Source organism: Aquarana catesbeiana, linkage group LG05 (genome assembly GCF_042186555.1).
Source record: "Aquarana catesbeiana isolate 2022-GZ linkage group LG05, ASM4218655v1, whole genome shotgun sequence".
NCBI classification, from domain to species: Eukaryota; Metazoa; Chordata; class Amphibia; order Anura; family Ranidae; genus Aquarana; species Aquarana catesbeiana.
Genome location: NC_133328.1, coordinates 511,725,202 through 511,748,044, shown reverse-complemented (window position 1 = coordinate 511,748,044; position 22,843 = coordinate 511,725,202). Strand labels below are relative to the sequence as shown.

At 41.4% G+C, this 22,843-nt stretch overlaps 1 protein-coding gene across 1 annotated transcript in view; it reads right to left on the bottom strand.

Annotated features, from left to right (window-relative positions):
• The window catches only part of XKR4 (XK related 4), a 453,031-nt gene that overhangs the window by 115,077 nt on the left and 315,111 nt on the right, over positions 1-22,843 (bottom strand). Inside the window, exon 2 of the mRNA XM_073631614.1 lies at positions 8,358-8,557. Coding sequence (XP_073487715.1) covers positions 8,358-8,557 — 200 coding nt within the window. The remainder of the gene's footprint in view (positions 1-8,357; positions 8,558-22,843) is intronic.

The following is a 22,843-nucleotide window of genomic DNA, read 5'->3' as shown; positions in this document are numbered from 1 at the left end:
GTATTAATTGGAGGAAACATTATGGCTTGTTTGGAAATATACTACTGTTGGGGGCTGTATTGTTTGGGAAAATATACTTCTGCCCAAAGATATTATTGAAAGGACATATTGCTAGGAGAGATATGCTGCTGACCGTATACCTCTACTTGTTGTTGAGTCAACAATACTTCATGCATTAATCAATGAAAGGCATAATCCAAGCCACCTTGGTAGTCAGTGACATAGGTAAATACTGAGGACGAGACAATATCAGATTTTCATTCGGAGTATCTGACTGCAACTTATTTATTTAATGGCCATCTCTACACACAAAAATGTGTTTTTGTGAATATGGGCAAGCTGCGTCACACACTTGCTTCCTACAGCCCTGTAGGAAATCACTATCAAGATATCTCCATAAGAATTCCCAATTCACCCAGCGGCCATGCCCTTTACTAATAGATTCTCTATATTGTAGAAAAAACAAAAAAAATGAGCAATCTGGTGCAATAGTGACATCTAGATAATGGCTCTGTGGGAGAGACAAAATTATAAAAACTTAATTAACACACTAACGAGTACACTGAAACAGCTGCATTTTAATCTAGAACACCAGTGCTACAATTGTACAATTGACAATATCAACACAGTACCCATATATTCAACGATTCATTTTTTTTGAGGTTTCATTTTATTGTAAAGCAATGCAATGCAGCTGAACTGTAACCTATAACTGGGGTTGATTTACTAAAGGTAAATTGGCTGTTTATAGGGAATTTGCACTTTGCACAGGAATTTGCCCCAAGCCTAGTGAATGTGGCAAAGTTTCACTTTGCAAAGAATACCCCAGTCGTGTGCAAGGAAAATAAAATAACAGCATTTTTGCTAGCACATGATTGGATGATGGAAGTCAACAGGGCTTCACTTCATGAAGCTCTGGGGCAATTTTTCTTTCAAAGTGAACAGACTATTTGCCTTTAGAAAATCTTCCCCTAGTTATGCTTTAGCTTGATCTGAGGAATAGAGTGGGGTGAAAAAAAAACTAGTTCCAGCTGGCCAAAGAAAATGCATCATCAGTCGTATATGTTTATAATGGCACTACCATTTTGTTTGCTAAACTAACAAGTTGTATACTTAACTCTTTGTGTTGGTTTCACGGTAAGATAAAAGAAATGCATTTTTTCAATGAAAATTATCATTGTTGATAGGGCATTGAATGGAGCTTTCACAAAACACTCTGATTAAAATAAACTCCCAAGATGGTCTTCACTGAGAATCTTCAATTAAGAAATGTATGATGAACAAATGCTGATCAGTATTTGGAATGATAATATTCTTTTGGCAGGAAACAATTGGAATCATTTCATGTTTATTAGATCTTCAACAGCAGCAAATGAATGCTCATCCACTTTATTCCATGACAGTAATTTGTCAACACAATACTGCAGCCAGGAATGCTGGGTAGTTACATGTAAACCTTTTGAAAATCACCACCATTCTAAATCCTAACAACATAATACCGAATACAAATACATATATAATGTCATATTTCTATTTGCAACTAAAGCTAAGTCAGACAATTGGAATAAGAAAATAATTATGCAAACACAACTATGTAGTAAGATAGATATTGTACTAACAACGTCCATTTTCTTAGCCTAAAGCTTCGTACACACGATCAGATTGTTGGCCAACAAAAACGTGGAATTTTGTCTGAAGAGCGTTGGCCCAAACTTGTTTTGCATACACACGGCACACAATTGTTGGCCAACAATCACGAACGTAGTCACTACATGTTTTTTCAGCTCTTTAGCGCCACCCTTTGGGCTCCTTCTGCTAATTTCGTGTTAGTAGAAGTTTGGTGAGTGTTGATTCGTGCTTTTCATTTCACGCTTTTCATTTCGTGCTTTTCAGTTAGTTTCTGAACGGCCGTTCGTCAACCAGACATGTTGCGGAATCGGAGGAGATAACGTGTTACTTATTAATGGCCTTGGAGTTATTGCTTTGACATTATTTTTTTTGGTTGAATGATGATTTGATTTGGTATATTTTTGGATGCACAGAATGCACTTTTTGGTTAAGTTCTATTGGCAGATAGCATGTCTAATTTTATTTGTTTTCTTTTTTTAATGCACAATAAAAAAATTGTGTAGAATAATACTTGGCTATGTGTTTTACTTCAAATGACAGTTTGGGAGTAGGAAGTTACATTTTAAAAAATACAATGTAAAATTAACAAGGGACACCAACATAGTTGTATCTTTGATCTTAAAAACTACTGGATAATGGTGTTGTGGTAACTTGAACAAATTAAAAAAAAAAAAAAAACATAATAATATTATTCTTGATATCACTAGAAAAAAAAAAGCCTTTGAAAATTTGTTTGCAATAATTCCATCAGTATCACCAGCAAAGCAGCTTCATTATTATCCCATTAAAGAAGAGAATTGTGTGCTGCATTTCGAGATTCCATAATTTGCCATGTCATGAATGTTAATTCTCCATTACGACCGCTAGTTTACAAGACCGACCGCTTCTGGCTCGTCCTCGCATGCGTGTTTGTACTTTGGAATTTTGTCCGACGGACTTGTGTACACACGTTCGGAAAATCCGACAACACACATTTGTCCACAGAAAATTTAAAAACCTGCCATCCAACATTTGTTCACTGAAAATCCGACAACAATTGTCCGATGGAACATACAAACGGTCGGATTTTCCACCAACAGCCTGTCATCATACAATTCCCGTTGGAAAATTCGATCATGTGTACGAGGCTTAAGGCTTCATGTACATGGGACGTGAACAATGGAACTTGACAGCTAGTAACCGACGTTTAACCACTTCCCGCCCGGCCCATAGCAGATGACGGCCGGGCGGTGGTTCAGTTATCCTGACTGGGCGTCATATGACGTCCAGCAGGATAACATGCTGCCGCGCGCCTGCGGGGGAGCGCATCGCGGCGTTCGGTGGATCGGTGTGTCAGTCTGACACACCGCTACACCGATCTTGGTAAAGAGCCTCCGGCGGAGGCTCTTTACCACATGATCAGCTGTGTCCAATCACGGCTGATCACGATGTCAATAGGAAGAGCCGTTGATCGGCTTTTCCTCACTCGCGTCTGACAGACGCGAGTAGAGGAGAGCCGATCAACGGTTCTCCTGACAGGGGGGGTCTGCGTAACAATCAGCGCAGACTCCCCTCAGATCACCACACTGGACCACCAGGGATCGCCACTAGGACCACCAGGGAGAGGGGCAACATGTGGATGGCCAGGTATGTACCCCATGGCCATCCACATGTGCCCAATGTGCCCAGTCAATGCCCAATCTGTGCCCACAAATGGGCACTGATTGGCACCATTATATAGCACTGATGCCCAGCAATGCCACCCTTAGGGGCATCAGTGCCATCAATCAGTGTCATCAGTGCCACCCATCAGTGTCCATCAGTGCCACCTGTCAGTGCCCATCCGTGTCCATCAGTGCCCATCAATGCCACCTACAAATGCCCATCAGTGCCGCCTATGAGTGCCCATCGGTGCCGCATACCAGTGCCACCAATCAGTGCCGCCTATCAGTGCCCGTCAGTGCCACCTCATCAGTGCCACCTCATTGGTGCCACCTCATCGGTGCCCATCAGTGCCCATCAGTACCGCCGTGTCAGTGCAGCCATATCAGTGCCCGTCATTGAAGAAGAAAACATACTTATTCCCAAAAAATTTTAACAGAAACAAAGAAAAACTTGTTTTTTTTCAAAATTTTTGTTATTTTGTTATTTGTTGCGCAAAAAATAAAAACCGCAGAGGTGATCAAATACCACCAAATTAAAGCTCTATTTGTGGGAACAAAATGATAAAAAATTTGTTTGGGTACAGTGTTGCATGACCGCACAATTGTCATTCAAATTGCGACAGGGCTGAAAGCTGAAAATTGGCCTGGGCGGGAAGGTGTCTAAGTGCTCGGTATTGAAGTGGTTAAAAATGCCTGTTGTACCGCGTTTAGCCTCGTTTGAGTTTAGAAACGTTTTTTTAAATGGTCAGAAATGTATCTCCAATAAAAACGCTTATAAACGCCTATAAACGAAATGCGGCTAAGCGCAAGTTAAATTCACAAGCTGTTACAGGCATTTGGCGTTTCAAATGCCTCTGAACATCTGTCCTGAGCGCATTTTTTGGCTTTCCAAAAAACACTTCTAACCTCAACTGCCTGGAAATGACTATAAACGACCCTGTGTACATGTACTGATAAGATAACAGAGGAGAGTTCAGGGGCAGCTGAAAAAAAACGCCCAACTGCTCCTAAACATCTGTTTACCAGCAGCAGTGTACATGAGGCCTTACCACCACTTTTTTGTTACTGTAGTCGTGCAGTCACATGGGCAAAAGAGGTCGACCTGGTGCACAATAATCAGCACCTTGTAATCAGAATTGGTCTGAGACACACCCTACTTTCCTCTGCTGTACAATAAATCCTCTTCAGGTCCACACAGAGGTCATCATTTTCTAGTTATTTTATTAGTAAGACACATGGTGGAGAAACATCATTTCATTTGCCATCAGTTTTCACATCACTCTTCACAGAAATACAATGCTAAGGAGTATTTTGCCAACCTTTGCCAAGTCACAGCGCTGACTTGTATTCTAAATAATCAATTTTGGGTAGAAATACCTATTAAAATCAGTCTGTATATGCAGAATAGCCTGCTTGTTATACTCACTGTGGAACCCAAGGAGGTAATCCTCTGCATTGTGTAAAAAGAATGTTTGATCCTGTCTTCCCTGTTCCTCCCCTTCTTCCACAGTCCCCAATCTATCTGCTCATAGTATATAGGCTAGGGGACAAGCTGCCCAGGCTCAGTTTGGTGTGTATTGCTAGAGAGTTGGGGGTCCTGCAGCCTCATGGGACAATCGGGGGATAATTAAATCTCCTCCTACAAGCTTTAACCAGACACTGATAGAAGTAACAAGACTGTATACTGCTGTTGAGAAAAGGTATTAGGCAGTTTATATTTACTAAAACTATTGAATTTCCATGTTCTGTGTACTATGGGAGACCAAATATAGTGATCGCAGGGTCCTGGGTTTGTTAATGCTTCAAGTGAGTTTCCATGCTTTTTTTTTTTTTTTTGAAGGAGTAGGTTGTTAAACACAAAACTCTACCAAAAACAAACCAAAAATGCATGTACATGCATTTTTCATCTGTTTTGGATGCACTTCCATTGAAGTCTATGCGCTCAAAAATGCACCTTCCTGCATGAAAATAAGTCCCTGTACCTCTTCAAAAATGCACTGCAGGAAACTGCATAGATGTGAACAGGATCCATAGGAAACCATGGTAAAATCAATTGACGTGTGTTCCTGTGCTTCTGAAAACATGCTAAAAACGCACAGGTGTAAACCTAGCACCAGAGCAAACCTGTGCTTATTGTAAGCTTAGTGAACCACCTCCTGTCCTTGGAGCCCTGATAGGCACTCAATTACACAACTACCAACTTCAGCTAGGAAATCAGAACTTTGGAAACCCCCTTCTCACAAATGGTCAGTGAGACTGCCAATGACATTAACTGACAAATAGTGGTGCAAGGGAAGCAAGGGGGCAGGCCAAAATGATGTTTCCCTACTTTGATGTTAGGAGAACACCTTTGGTGTTCACGGGTCTAGTGTCATTCTAGAACAGGGATAGGCTAACTTTGAGAGGTGGAGATCTACCATGACAACATAGAAGACAGCAAAGATCACTGGGGTGCCACAACCTTTTTTTTTTCTTTTTTTTTCTTAACAAGCCCCCACAGGTCAGTAGTGAGTAGGGCAGTATACAGAGGTCAGCAGTGGGCAGTTCAGTATATAGTGGTTAGTAGTATGTAGAGCAGTGTACAGAGGTCAGTAGGATGTAGAGCAGTGTACAGAGGTCAGTAGGATGTAGGGCAGTGTACAGAGGTCAGTAGTATGTAGGGCAGTGTACAGAGTTCAGTAGGATGTAGGGCAGTGTACAGAGGTCAGTAGGATGTAGGGCAGTGTACAGAGGTCAGTAGGATGTAGGGCAGTGTACAGAGGTCAGTAGGATGTAGGGCAGTGTACAGAGGTCAGTAGGATGTAGGGCAGTGTACAGAGTTCGGTAGGATGTAGGGTAGTGTACAGAGGTCAGTAGTATGTAGGGCAGTGTACAGAGTTCAGTAGGATGTAGGGCAGTGTACAGAGGTCAGTAGTATGTAGGGCAGTGTACAGAGTTCAGTAGGATGTAGGGCAGTGTACAGAGGTCAGTAGGATGTAGCGCAGTGTACAGAGGTCAGTAGGATGTAGGGCAGTGTACAGAGGTCAGTAGGATGTAGGGCAGTGTACAGAGGTCAGTAGGATGTAGGGCAGTGTACAGAGGTCAGTAGGATGTAGGGCAGTGTACAGAGTTCGGTAGGATGTAGGGCAGTGTACAGAGGTCAATAGGATGTAGGGCAGTGTACAGAGGTCAGTAGGATGTAGAGCAGTGTACAGAGGTCAGTAGGATGTAGGGCAGTGTACAGAGGTCAGTAGGATGTAGAGCAGTGTACAGAGGTCAGTAGGATGTAGGGCAGTGTACAGAGGTCAGTAGGATGTAGGGCAGTGTACAGAGTTCAGTAGGATGTAGGGCAGTGTACAGAGTTCGGTAGGATGTAGGGCAGTGTACAGAGTTCGGTAGGATGTAGGGCAGTGTACAGAGGTCAGTAGTATGTAGGGCAGTGTACAGAGTTCAGTAGGATGTAGGGCAGTGTACAGAGTTCGGTATGATGTAGGGCAGTGTACAGAGGTCAGTAGTATGTCATGTGAAGAGCAGTGTATAGAGATCAATAGGGCAGATGAGAAGGGTGAGCAGGACAGGGGTTAGCAGGGCAGAGAACAGGGGATCAGCAAGACAGTGTAAAAAGAGGGAGGAGTGGGAGTAAGGAAGGCACAGTACAGAGGGGTCAGGGGGGCTGATATGGGGAGGGGGTCAGAAGAGCCCAGTACAGTGGGGTCTTGAGGGCACAGTGCAGAGGGGTCTAGAGGGTATGGAACTGGGGGATCAGGAGGGCTGGGGGGCACAATACTAGAGGGTCAGGATGGCACACAGAGGTGTCAAAAGGACATGGTATTAAGGGTCAGAAGAGCACACAGAGGGACAGGAGGGCACACAGACAGGTCAGGAAGGTAAAAGTGTTCTTTCCATGCAGACCTGCACAGGAAAGCTGCTGTGGCACAGCTACCTGTTCTGATGTGCTGATCTGGCCAGTCCTCCTCTCTCAGCACATGATGTCACTGACAGGAACACCCACTTGAATGCACTGGAGCGAAGGAGATCAACATACTGCACTCAATGGGATGTGAGCCCGAACTTGCTGCAACCATCCCGTTTGCGGTGTTGTTGATCGGCGTGCGTTCCACCACTGTGGTGAATAGAAAACCAGAAGAGGCTGGACATGACGTGACCGGGATGCACCTTGACGTACGTTTCGTCCTACAACGTCATCAGGATGCATCTCTGATGACATTGTAAGACGAAACGTACGTCGAGGCGCATCCCGGTCATGTCTAAAGTCCTCAGTGCCAGGCTAAGGCAACAACGTATGTAAGCAGCCATTTAGCCTATGTTTCTTATGTTCAATTCTTAAATAAACAATGTTATACTATGGTCCTGTTTTTATCTGTTTTCTAAATGGGCTATCGCGGTGGAGAAACTACAAGGTTCCCAATTACATCTCCTGTGGTACACCAGCAGGACCATTGATCCATGGTAACAGCTTTACCTGATCTTTTTTTAGTTAAAAAGGTCATGGTGGTCTGGTGAGTAGGCATTTTACTCTCATTCACTGGGTGATCTACATGACGTTTGCCATTGGTGACAGTTGTAAGAATTGAAGTTGCACTCAAAAGGAACATTTATGGACTTTATTTTTTGATGTATTAATTTTGTATCACTGTCATTAATTAACTTCAGCACTGGATTGTCGGGATTTATCAGCTGTATATCATTAATAAGCACTATGTACTTTAAATTGTGTATGTATAAGGAATGTCATAATTGAACACCTATAGCACCCCCTATCACTAACACAACTGCAACTGTATTGCAATGATGTATGTATGAAGTCCACAACTACTGTACAAAAGCTTCATTCACAGCAGAGCTGCTGGCCAAGAGTAGTGTATTAGGTTTGGAATCAGCTCAAGTACACTTATTTAACTTAGACAGCACCAACCTGGGAGGACAGTTTATAAAGAGATTTTAAAGGTAATCACACTTAGAAGATTTAGAAGCTTTGAGATTTGATATTACTGGAAGATTAGATGCTACACAAATCTAATCTAATACTGTGGTGATGCGATGTGATGTGGTGACATTTCAAACATAAAAGAAAAATTTTCTTACCTTGAACAGCCTGTAAGCTCCGAGTCTGTATGACGATGCAGAGCTGCAGGACAAGCTGTGGAGCGCTCTCTAGAAATGTGGCGAGCAAATGCAGCATACTCACATCTGCATACTCATATACCATCTTCCAGTAGAATCTCCATCTGTCATTGTCTCCACTTCTCCTGCTGCGGATCCCTAAGTATATAGTATGGAAATACCTGAAATAAAAGAAAAGGATGGACTATTAACTATCGGTACTCCTACTAATGAGATCTTGGTAAACTCACAATTTAACAAAAAAAAAGTTACATACATTTCTGGCTAAAAGCTCAATTTATATTCTAGTCTTATGAAAAAGAAGACATGTTGGTGAGAAAAATGGCTAAAACTCATATATATATATATATATATATATATATATATATATATATATATATATATATATACGGTATATATATATATATATATATATATATATATATATTACATACAAACATACAGACTTTACATACACATGAACTTTAATGGTATCTTAATCCGTAGGGTTCAATATTGACCCACCCTTCGCAGCTATAACAGCATCAACTCTTCTGGGAAGGCTGTCCACCATTCTTGCAGAAGCGTATTTGTGAGGTCAGGCACTAATGTTGGAGAGAAGGCCTGGCTTGCAGTCTCTGCTCTAATTCATCCCAAAGGTGTTCTATCGGGTTCAGGTCAGGACTCTGTGCAGGCCAGTCATGTTCCTCCACCCCAAACTCGCTCATCCAGTGGAGAGAACTCTTAAGGAGTCAGCATACCAAGACATTTGTACAATTTCATGCTCCCAACATTGCGAGAACAGTTTGGGGATGGCCCTTCCTGTTCCAACATGACTGCACACCAGTGAACAAAACAAGGTCCATAAAGTCATGGATGAGCGAGTTTGGGGTGGAGGAACGTGACTGGCCTGCACAGAGTCCTGACCTCAACCTAATAGAACACCTTTGGGATGAATTAGAGAAGAGACTGTGAGCCAGGCCTTCTCGTGCGACGTCAGTGCCTGACCTCACAAATACACTTCTGGAAGAATGGTCAAACATTCCCATAGACACACTCCTAAACATTGTGGACAGCCTTCCCAGAAGCTGTTATATCTGCAAAGGGTGGGCCAACTCAATATTGAACCCTACGGACTAACACTGGGATGCCAATAAAGTTCATCTGTGTGTAAAGGCAGGTATCCCAATACTTTTGGCAATATAGTGTCTCTATCTATCTATCTATCTATCTATCTATCTATCTATCTATCTATCTATCTATCTATCTATCTAATCGAGGAAAGCTCTTTCTCTGACTTGCCTCTATTTAAAGTGATGGTTTAGGATGGCAAAACAGTTAAAAATTCACATATATTTTGGAAAAAGCATAAAATATACTACAGGCACATACTTTCACACTTGATCCAACTGTACAGAGGTGGCGGCAAGACAAGAGATAGATGTATTGATCTGTTAGATTAAACAACTTCAGCTCTATATGCAAATATGCTCTACCAGTGTTGAGTAACGCCTTAGACCCCTTTCACACTGGGGCGCTTTGCAGGCCCTACAGTGCTAAAAATAGTGCCTGCAAAGCGCCCTGAAAGAGCCGCTGCTGTGTCTCCTGTGTGAAAGCCCCTGCTTTGCAGGCATTTTATCGCTAATAATAGTGCCTGTAAAGCGCCTCTCCTGTCACTCCAGTGTGAGAGCCCGAGTGCTTTCACACTGGAGCGGTGCGCTTGTGGGACGTTAAAGAAAGTCCTGCAAGCAGCATCTTTGGGGTGGTTTAGGAGCAGTGTACACACCACTTCTAAAATGCCCCTGCCCATTGAAATGAATGGATACCGCTGCTGAAACGCCTGCAAAGCGCTTTGGCAGCGGCACCATTAACTCCTTCGGCCGCCTGTGGCCAAAAAAGCGCAGTGAAAACGATGGCAAAGCGCCGCTAAAACCCTCATGTTGTAGAAATATCCTCTCACTTCCTGTTGAGTCTACATGGCAGAGGGTGATGAGAATGAAACAAACAGCAAAAATAAATAAATAAGTAATACAAATAAAAAAATAAAATAAATACAAATTTTAACCCTTCGCTGCTCTATTCAAAATGTAAAAAAAAAAACTGATATAGATTTTATTATACCTTAAAAATGACGATACTGCCTGTTTCATTTGCAACTTTTTTTCTCATTTACTACAATTAAAAATCATCTTCGGGTATTTGTAACGTAGTCCTGGTAATATTTATATTTAGGAATTTGATCAAAATTAATGGGTCATCTTGGATGTAAAAGTGCTTGCCATCCACTTTCTGATTTACTACAGTAGTGAATTAAATCAATTCTATTGATATGTGTAAGAGAGACTTTTGACAGATTGAGTACTCCACTTCTGTAAACTGTTTTACTTGCTCTTGATTGCCTCTGATTTGGAAGTTCTAAGGAGGCACTCGTTTTTCTTCCATACATAGGACAGAAGAAAGGAACAGTGGAAAAAGGATCTTCCCTTTTAAGAACAGATGATGAAATACATAGTTAACCTTAGGTTCTTCAGAAAAATCTCTGTGTGCCAACATGATTAGTATAATCTGATGTTCATTTTATATCTGGGGTCAGGAATAAAACATATGCTATATCTGTTGTAATAGGGACTGCAATCTGGGATCTCCCTCTGTGAGATTATCCTGAATATAAATTAGACATCTGGAGTATGAAGTCCTGTGGGTCTTACTGAATTTCTTATCTCACTGGCAATGCTGCTTCAAACTCATTTCCAACTGCGACTAGAATAACTTATCAGCTCATTTTGAAATATGTTTGATGGTCACAGCGCAATAGATTTCAGCAACCACCAATATTTTCTCGATTGTACTAAACCATCGCCCATATTGTTAGTGCTAAATCTCATAATTGCCATTTTCTCAAAGCCAAAGCTTACCGGAATCCTGCACAAAGACGGAAAATAACAGCTTGTGTTACCAAAGTAAACAATGCTGGGACTGGGACTAATAAACAACCCTGCACATAAAGTTTATTGGTCCACATTTCATAACAAGCAAACATTTGAACGCGGATGCTAAATGGTTGCTTCTTTATTTAAACAGGGATGGTTTAGACTAAGTAGCCATGTGAATATTAAAGGGGTTGTAAAGGTTTGTGTTTTTTCACCTTAATGCATCCTATGCATTAAGGTGAAAAAACACCTGTCGGTGACCAGACCGCCCCCCAGCACCCCCCCCCCCCCAGTTTTACTTACCTGAACCCTCAAGTATGATATGTTATTTAAAAAAAAAAAAAAATTAACCTTTAGTGTCACTTTAACTTGGCTCACAGTTGCACTTGGTTTGAAATGTCAAGGAACTGATCTCCTCAATAGCACACTGTATCCATTTTCTTAAAGTGGTTGTAAAACCCATTCATGAAATCTGACCAGGGCACATATATCTGTAGTGTTTACTTATCTCTCTCCAAAGCTCTGAGTGACGTTTCTCTCTGGTACTCCGTTCCTCTGTTATCAGTATGATAACTTCTGACAAGTTCTCAGACACACAAGCTAACAGCAGTTAAAAATTTGTGTCGGGGAGGGAGTTTAGAGGTAGATAAGCAGAAAGCTTGTCTATTCAAACTGCAGCTCTACAAGTTTCTTCGTGCCTTTACAACCACTTTACAAAACTCAAATCCCAACACAAATACGTAATCTCCATCCCATTACAGCACCATTTACTGCCCTGTCAACCCAAACAATATATACATATACTAAAAAACATTTTGTACAATAATTACTGAGAGACTTTAAATACAGCCATGTACCCTAGCTTTAGAAGATATGAACAATGAGCACACACAAACCGTGTTGAAACAGAAATGCACAGTAATAAAATTTGACATCTGTCAATTGAAGAAAAGAAGACTGATGTCTTTGATGCGGGAAGTGTTAGGATTGGTGGAGCGGTATGGGACAATTTCTCTGTCAGTAAAGTATTGGATGACAGTTCATGTAATACAGTGGCTCTCAACCTTTCCAGTGCTGTGACCCCTTGATAACATTTCCCAACTTGTGGGGACCCCTAACAGAAATTTTTTTTTCGTAGCGTGGGTTGTCAGCACCCAAGGCAAGACAAGTCATTTGCACCCCTATCCCACGAACATTTAGTGCTCCCCGAGTCCCTTCCACTCGTACAGTATAAAAAAAACCCTTATGGTAAATTTTAGGATGTACCACTCTTTGTTCTCCTTTCTTTGACTTTTATCTCTCTCTATCGTAATTTCCTGTTTTTTTTTCCCCAACCCTCTCTCTAGCCGTCTTTCATGTTCTTTCTCTTATTCTTTCTCTCCCTTTTTTCTTTGTTCCTCCCCCTCTTTTCCTCTCCCTTCCATGTATTCTCTATTTTTATTCCCTCTCTTGCTCCTTGATGGGGGGGGGGGGGGGATGGGATGAGCGGCAGTGCTGGTGGGGGAATGGGATCAGTGGCAGTGCTGGGGGAGTTACGATCAGCCAACTTAGGTGCTCTTGATCAAGGTCATCTGCTGATCCGAGAAATGTAGTGCGGACATTTAATGGAAACTATAATCACAGGTAGTGTTACTCACTGTGTCTCCGACTTTGTGGTGTCTGGCAGCAGTGACACCTATGCAGAAATCAGGAGATAGGGTCTCCTCCAGCCCCCCCCCCCACTTCACATTCTTCACCAGTCAGCTGGCTTCTAGTCTCTGCCCCCCAGCCATGCTGTGAACTGGATGGGCGGCTGCGAAAAGACTGGGAGAGCGGTGTGGGCTTCAGGAACAGCCCAGGATGTGGTGGTGACCCCTGGCAGATCGTCGTTCCACCCCCGAGGGGGTCCCGACCCCCAGGTTGAGAACCACTGATGTAATAGTTTAGTTATGTGTAAGGGGGAAAGTTAAGCTTTAAAAGAGATGGACTGTTGGTCAGCTTTTGGGGTGTATATTAAAGTAATGATAGTTTATGTCAGAAATCACAGAAAACACAGAGGAACCCTTGCAATAATTTTCAGCTCTCAGGGATCCCTTGCTAATAATTACTTTAACTACAGTTCACACTACATTAGCGTGAACATTAGGCTGTAGATATAAGGATAATTAAAAGAATAAGGAATGTGGCATACTTTGCATGTCTGACACTCAGGGTTGCTCTATATGACAAAATTATTTTCAATAATATAATAATGACATAAGGCAAATAATAATAAGGGCCAAAAAAGAAATGCAGACAATAAAAATCAGTAATCAATAAAGTAATACCTGCTTACATAGACGGTCAGTGAAAGAGTGCCCCCCTACATTGATGGTCAGTGACATGCCAACTTACACTGGTAGCCGGGAGAGAAGGACCTTTTCATATTGGTAGTCAGTGAAATGCTTACTTACATTGCTGGTCAGTGGAGATGGAACTTCTAATGCTAACCATACACTTGTAGCTTTCTCTCATTTAGCCGTGTGAACTGACTGGACTGAATGAGAGTAAACTCTTGATTCCCCCATTCATGCTAAACAGCGTGGATGGAGAAATCTGCACTGCCGACTGTTGTATTCAAACTGCAGCTGTCTAAATTCCTAAACAGTGACTGCACCTGATTGCATACAGTTCCTGTTAAGTTAACTATATTCTACCCTACTCCTTCGATTATAGCTCGAATTTCAGCTATGGTTCCTTGGAACTGTGGTTAAGTAGGCTGGTTTAGATATTAAGGAAAGGGAACTGTCTAAACTAAGGACGACATATCCCAAGGTACCTTGCTACCTGCAAGCAGTGATTCCTGTACTGACTCCACCTTCTGGAACTCCTCTTAGCATGTCTGTAGTTCAGAAGGCAGGCTCTGTGAAATCTGTGAATCAGTGCCTACTAAAAAGGCATAGTGAAAATATGTCGAAGAATTCAAGGAAGTAAATGTGTGGGGATCTTCACAAAGTAAGCTTACAAATTCAACATCATTCAGATTTATAGGAGTAAGCTAAAAAATAAAATAAAATGCAGGTCAAAATTAATATACGATTTTAAATTTTGATAACAGATATGCTTTAAAATAGTTCTAAAGGTACAAGGTTTTTTACCTTTATGGATAAAAAAAACCTTCTGCATGCAGTTGCCCCCCCAACCCCCTCCCAAATACTTAACTGAGCCCAAACTCGATCCAGCGATGTGCATGAGAACAGCAGCTCTATAGGCTCGCTCTCTCTCTTTCTTCATTGGACAGAGAGGCAGCAGTGGGAGCCACTGGCTCCCGCTGCTGTCAATCACAGCCATTGAGGAGAGAGCAGGGGGTGGGGTCAAGCTGCACTCTGTGTGTCAATGGACACACACAGCTAGCTCAGGAGTGAGCAAGCATAAGTGCCCCCAGAGCAAGCAGCTTGCTATAGGGCACTTGGCAGGGGAAGTAGCCCAGAGCGCTGGTGGGGGACCCCAGAAGTGGAGGATCTGGGCTGCTCTGTGCAAAACAATTACACAGAACAGGTAAGTATAACGTGTTTGTTATGCATTTAGAATCACTGTTTTCACTAGTTTTCTACACCTAAATTCTTTAAAGTACCTGTGGTGGCCTGACTGTGCCAAAAGACAAACGTACTAGCCGCCAAACCCGTCCCCCATGCTAATGTAAACTTTATTTTTGGAAATACAAAGAGAAGAAGTAAATTATGTTGAATAAAGAATTGACCAGGAGTTATATTTTTTTGATGCCAAATCATCATGATTCCATATGTATGGCCGTATAATTTAGATGTCCTCTTCATCGCAATGCAAATTTAACTGTAGAAATGCAATTTCCAAGAAAGAAGGAAATGTGGAATAAAGCACTGAGGATTTATTTGATATTCTTCAAGAGAACAGTTTCTGAAAGCAGAGGTGTAAAGATTTGAGAGGAAAGTTATTCCCTGGAGCTCATGCCTTTTTAAAGGTTGAACTTTTACTCTTCTAGTTTTATAACTCACTGTATTGTGCTGGAGGTGATATAATGTTAGACCTTATTTTAAGACAAAGAAAAAAAGCTTAAGAAACCACAGACGGTAATGTTACTTTAAATACAAAACCTTTAAATGGAAACACAGCAAATGTGATACGTATCCACCTGGAAGGCAACCAAAACCTAAAAAAAGTGTCAGTTAAATCTCTGTACCTACTGTAAGTTCTTAGCTGTGCTCCCCTTGGGGGGGGATCCCATGTTATCTGCTGAAGTTCCATTTGTTCTGCATTATGGAGAATGCAGCAGGAGATACGAGATTCCCTTTATTAGCTTGATATTTCAGATTCCCTAGTATAACTTTCTAATGTCTGTGGGTCTCAGCAGTAGGCTGGAAATCTAATGGTGATACCTATCCTCTGAAGCCTTGAGAGATGTATTAAATCAGTAGGTGCTTCATCCCACCACCCAAAACTGAGAAATTGAAACAACATTCTATGTGATGCTGTTCACGCACACTACACAAGTAGGTGAAGCACAACTCCACTGCATGGGTTAGCGCTACACAGGCAATTTTAGCGTGACTTATCGCTAAACAAATGGAACAAACGACTCCCTATTATGTAAACCACACATATCATGTAGTATCGATTATTATCTTATGACCGTACAATTCTGAATTTGTGAGAAATTGTTTGCCGCTGCGTGCTACTTGTGTATCCATACAATAGGAAACCCTTCTTACTTCTGTTTAGTATCTACTCTTGGGTTAGGTTCAATGAGGTGTTGAAAAAACAACTTCCTAAAGCGCTTTTAGAAACTGTGTCCTCTTCCATTTTTCCAAACCTAAATGTGACGGATCGGATGTAGCCTGATGCAAACGGACACCAGAGTCCGTTTACATCCACAATCCCATATAGCTATCACGGGTCTGCCCATGTCCACCAGACACAAACTGAACAAGAACCGATACTTCATTTCATTCGGCTTTGTGCAGGAATTTTTTTCCCACAGACTGGTTGTACAGAAGTCAATTTTTATATCAACTCCTGTACAGCTAGCCTGCCCATACATAGATCAAAATTCAGCCGATCCCTGCTGAACTGGATTTTCAATCCATGTATGGCCAGCTTTAGACAAAGTTAAGCACTACTGCAAGACGGATTTCTAAAGAGTATCTATAACACTCTTTATGAACTTCTCAGTGTATGTATTGCCACCATTGTTTTCCATAATGCATTCTTAAATAAGCCCCAATATATTTTATGACTATGTGCCTAGAATTGATTATTAAAATAATTTCATTAATTATTCATAGGTTGGAGATAAGCTTAAAACTATGTTTCAACAAATGAATTTATAGAAGATCTCAATTTCCATTATAAAGTCTGAAGTAATCAAATTATAAAATTTCACTTACCCTAACACAGACCCTTAAAGTACTCCACTGAGACCCTGTCTTTTTCATGAATTGATTCAATTTATTACAAGCCTCTCTGTCTCCGATGGTTCAGTCAATGTAGTCTACTTTATATGAACCATTGCATGCAGTGTAAAGTGTCAATCAGTCTTCTTTTGTGGACATTATCAATGCCCTTAATGGGATCTACATACTGTAGTATTCCACAGTGATCTCAGCTGATAGCTCATCCAAATACAATATATTTCATTTTCATGATCTCCCTGAAGAAAACCCCAGATGCATTTCAAAAAGCCAATCAAGTAACTTGTGGCATTTGTATTTAGGATGTTCCCCAGCGCCCTATAAAAATAAAGAAAAGTAGAACATAGCTATGGGCCTTTTATATGAACATATTATGATTATGCATAGCCTGAATGCAATTTTTAAAGGTAATGTACAAAGATTTTGAAGATATTTTACTTATTTATTTATTATCGTCAAGACCAAAAAAAAAAAAAAATGTTTAATGGGATTTTTTTTCTTTTTTTAAGTCAAGTAAATATAAAATATTGCATATAAATGTGTTGTATTCTGTATTGTAAAAACAAATCTAAATTCTTTTTTTTTTTTTCGGCCAGTAGGTGATTATCTAGGCTTATTTTCATGTGTTTTTCAGGCCAAACTGCTTTGCTTAAAAACCCTGTTTATTACAGAGCTCAATAGCTCAAGTGTAATGTGACTTTTCCCCTTTCCTTTGCTGCCTGTTCAAAGGACTCTTTGTTCTCTTAATAAAGTGATGTGGGTGCATCCTGTATTAAATATTTTTTTGGAAAGTTTTAAATATAAAAAAATATTATATAAAATATTATTAAAACTGTTTACAAATGTATAATTCATGTAAAACATTATGGTTTACTTTAAAAGTGGACCTAAACCCATCACTTTAACGGTTTCTCAAAATAGTAACATTCAAGGCATGTTACGAATGATAACTGTCCCAGTTGCTTGTGCTCTCGATCAAATTGCTAAGGTGGCTAAAAAAAAGGAAGGTTTAGTTCTAGTTTTAGTTTAAAAGTAGAACTGAGTGCAAAAACTATTTTGTAACATGGAAGGATGGGTTATACCTCCTGTCTTTTTTTTTCTGCCATATGTGTTCCACTGGGGAGATGATTTCCCCTTGCTTCCTTTCCCATAGCCAAAAAAAGGAAGTGAAGTGAAATCCCTGGTAATCGCCAGGCTCACCAAAACTAGCATCCTCATTGGAAGATTTCCCATCTTTTCCTGTTCTTGTGACAACCTAAAATCTGTGATTTTCTTTTGCTTTCGGTAATAACAATAAACAGGATAAATAGAGAGGTCAAATCTCCCTAATTGTGGCACATACAGCAATAAAAACCTGGCAGACATTCGAATCCTTATCTATTCTATTAAAACTTTTGCCTTTTTATACCTTAAGTAGGATCAAAGGAAATGCGTCCAAAAATGATTTTGTGAAACCCTATTGTTCATCCAAAGGTTGACAAGGGTTCCTTGAGCTGTGGCTGATTGACCTTCACCTTTGATAGTGCCTGCATAATTTTGAGGTCAATGCTATATGGCAGATCCAGCTACAAAAAGCAACTGATCTTTTTATCTGTCTGCAGTAGTTGCATTCTGACTACAACTATAAATCATACAATCTTCCCACTGACCGCTAATGTAGGAGGCATTTTTCTCACTGACTAATGGTATTAGCCAAAGTTCCCCAAGACCTAAAATTATTTCAAGGGTTCTTCAGGGTTAAAAAGTTTGAGATAGGGTGGTCTAGATCAGGGGTCACCAAACTTCCTAAACAAAGGGCCGGTGTACTGTCCTTCAGACTTTAGGGGAGCTGGACTGTGGCCATTGGCAGTGGAAAAGGTCCCGACATCAGTGGAAAAATATAATGCCCCATGGTTTGTTTCAGTGGGAGTACTTGTGCCCCATCGTTTGTCTCATTGGGAGGAACTGTGCTCCATCATTGGTGTCACCGTGCCCCATTATTGGTGTCACTGCCAGGGGTTTACAGGACTGTGGCTAATTGACCTTCACCTTTGATAGTGCCTGCATAATTCTGAGGCCAATGCAGACGTTTAAGGCTAACCCAGAAGAACCCTTGAAATTATTTCATTAGGGGGAACTATGCCCCATTGTTGGTATCAATGGATGCAATAGTGACCCAAGGGCCGAATAAAAACAAGGGCAGCAGTAACCACTGGTCTAGATCAATGATACACAGAAGTATAAGACTGATTCTGGCCACAGTTGTTAAGCAATTATCTCTTGTGTCTAGTCACGTCAGTATTGTGCGTTCATATCTAACTTTCTTCTAGAGTGAACTCCCCCAGTTCCCTGCTCACCCAGTTCACTTAAACTTATGAATGTAAATGAAAAGCCCAATACTAGGAAATTGGAGGCAACATAGGGTGCGTAAGTGCTCAGCTCTTCTTGTGGAAGTATGTACCAGCATATAAGAGTTCTCATGGATTCAGTGCTCCCAAGATGCTCCGGAAGTTACTCCAAGGTACAGTATATGCAGTCACCTAAGGGAGCCTGCACTGCATTCATGTTACCGCCTTACATAATATACCAATGAAAGGTTTATTTTAAAATTAATTAACTTTTGCACATTTTTGTTGAATTCAGGGGTTTACTATAGTTTTAAGACAGATTATGTGAAATTCATAGAGTGTTGTAGATACCAGTAAGAAATCTGTCTCACTGTAGTGCAACAAATGGCAAACTCGTGACAGATTCGGTAAGGTGTACATGAATCTGTCCTGGAATTGTCTGGAGGATTTTGTCCCAGATAGAGACACATTTTACTCCAATGTTGAAGAAGTCTTATTTACCTCCAATTTCCTTATCACCAATATTGAATTACTTCTTTATGAATTTGATGCAACCTATAGATAGGAAAAATGTTGCAAAAAAGAACTACATGAATTTTTCCCTTGCACCCGGGCTAAGAATGAACCTGTCACACAGGTATCCTGAATTTAGGCCTCCGGCTACATCCACACCGCCAGCAATGTGTGAAAAAAGGAATTACTGAATCGCCCTCATTGCTGGAGAATTACTGGAATGAGCAAATATTCATTATTACTGTAAATGGTACAAGAAGATTGTTTTTCAATAAGCAATTATCTGTTTATCATTCTTAACCTCCTTTTTCTTTGTTGCAAAGCACTCTATTAACCTTTTGTACTGGTACATTGCAGATTATTAGTATAATAATCTCTGTACAGATATTCATATCCTTACCCTGCTTAAACTACTCCTGCATTCTGGATTCATTATGACCTCTTTCACTAAATATCTTCATTCTTGATGGGAACATTTTCATTGCCTATTTAACATTTTAGTAAATCCATCATTTTTTCACAAGTAATAAGAAAATATAAAATGATAGGGCTTATCTACATTTGTGTCACCCTCTGAAGAGTGATGCCTGGTGGATCATTTTTCAGAGGGTGCTTGACAGGTGATTGAAAGATGATATGTTGCCTTCTCACCACCTGTTTTAACCCTGTAAAGACCACACCATTGTGGCCCCATTCACCTGACAAGGGCAATACATTTTGCCATGGCTGTGATGCTTTGCATGAGTACATCCTTGTCCAGCTGCCTTTGCAGTATAAGACCAAGGCTCAGCCAGCCGCCCCTCCCCCACTGACCACAAGTGTAACTAGGCCTTAGTGCCCGTATCTTTCATTCTTCTGCAGGGTCCAAAAGATCAGAAGAAACGTTATGACTTTATGTGAGTTTCTCATCTTTCATTCCAAAACTATCAGGAAAAATAACCCGTCAGCTACTTCTTATTCAGGGCTTGGATTATATGTTGGGCAGTTCAGACATTTACCATAAGAACTATTTCATTTTACCTAAGCGAAAGTATTTCTATAGCCAAAACATTTTCTAGTTTTGGATAGAGTGGAGATGGATGAGAACCTCTGAGATAATCTTTTTACTAGGGATCGACCGATTATCGAGGGCTGATATTCTCTTTTTTAAAAGTATCGGCATCGGTCAAAAAACTGACCGATATTGCTTGGAGGGGTTTTTTCTCGTCCCACCAGGAGGCCCGAGCAACCAGCCTGCACGTCCCCTGGCTGGCCGTAGATCCGAACAAAGCCGACGCTTTGTTCGGGTCTTGGACCTAGTAATCCGGAAGTGATGTCATGACATCACTTCCTGGATAACTGGCGTCTTAAAAAACTGGCGCCAGTTTTAAAAAATAAACTATTCAAAAATGCCAGTCTTTACGTTTTGAATACTTTGAAGTTCAGAGGAGGGGTTTGGGGTCTTATAGCCCCCCGATCTAGTCAGTACCTGTCAGTGCTATCTAATTCATTTTTAATATTCAAAGCAAACTCACCCATCCATCCATGTCTGTACATTTTATTTTGCTGAGAAATCACTTTGAAAAACTCCCCCTAGAATTTCTAGCCATGGCCATCGTGAGTAAGGGCAGATAATATATGTAGCATTTACTTCCTGGAATACATCTGCCCTTAGCTAAAAAAAAGTGCCCATGAAGACTCCTAAGATGTATGACATCATTTTGGCCTAGGCCAGAAACCAGGAAGCAAGTGAAAGAATGTAAAAGAAAGTAAATATAATATTTTTTCCTATCTACCGTATATACTCAAGTGTAAGTCGACCCGAATATAAGCCAAGGCACCTACTTTTACCACAAAAAACTGGGAAAACGTATTGACTTGAGTATAAGCCGAGGGTGGGAAATGCAGCAGCTACTGGTAAATTTCAAAAGTGCCCATCATGTACAGCCTATCAGTGCCCACGACATGCAGCCCGCCAATGCCCATCATGTACAGCCTATCAGTGCCCATGAAAAGCAGCCCGCCAGTGCCCATCATGTACAGCCTATCAGTGCCCATGAAATACAGCCTGCCAGTGCCCATCATGTACAGCCTATCAGTGCCCATGAAATGCAGCCCGACAATGCCCATCATGTACAGCCTATCAGTGCCCATGAAATACAGCCTGCCAGTGCCCATCATGTACAGCCTATCAGTGCCCATGACATGCAGCCTGCCAGTGCCCATCATGTACAGCCTATTAGTGCCTGGTAATGAGATGAGTTGTCCCATGGTTTTGTATCGGCAGGGAAGAGGTTAATGCAGTACTGAGACTCACCTCATGGCTGACTGCAGAGGTATCCAGGCGCATTTTTGCCTTTGCAGGGTTGCTGAAGATCGGGGTTCCCAGTGGAGACAGTGGGGGCTCCGTTCTGGCACTCAGGGATGTGTCCTGGCTCAGCTGGGAGAGAGCGATGCTGCGCTGATTGCAGGGAGAGGAGAGCTGGATCTGAATTGCCGTGCAGCCGCAGTAACGATTTCCTGCCTCCTATGACACATGGCACAATAATTCCTAGCATTGGATCATTGTGCCGTCTGTCACAAGAGAAGGCGGGACATCGTTATGCGGCTGGCTGAGCGGTGATCTGAAACAGCATGGAAGGGACGGGCACTGGGCCGATGATTCACGAACGTCACCCAGCGGCACGGCCCCGCCCCTTTTTCTCCTCCATTTTGGACTTTTTTTTAACTCACTCGAGTATAAGCCGAGGCGGGATTTTTTAGCCAAAACTATGGGCTGAAAAACTCGGCTTATACTCGAGTATATACTGTATTTACTAATGCTTGTAGCATAATGACTAAAAATAGTTAATGTTGATTGAGAGATTTTAGTTTTTATTGCTGTTTGTTTGCTTGTTAAAAGAATTCCCTGTCTTCCTGTCTTGTAAACTGTTGTGTCCAGAAAAAGTGAGGGGAAAATCTCTATAAGCCCCAGAGAGCGGTAAGGCTGGGTTCACACTGAAGCACGGAGCGGCTCACAGCAGGGGGTCCGGTGAGTCCCCATTCACCGTTTCAGGTCCGATTTCAGTTTGAATTTTTGGCTGAATCCGTACCTGAAATGGACCAGAAGATGCACAAGACCCGGTGCAATTCACTCCGGAGCCTCTGCGGAGATGTGTGATCAGCTCCATAGAGAGCCGGTCACAATCTCCTGACATGCGAATTGGATGCAGGGAAACCGCAATAGTGTGAACCCAGCCTAAAAGTGACAGGGATTTAATCCTCCTCCATGCCATCCAAACCCAAAATGAAAAGTGTTGGCTATGCATACACTT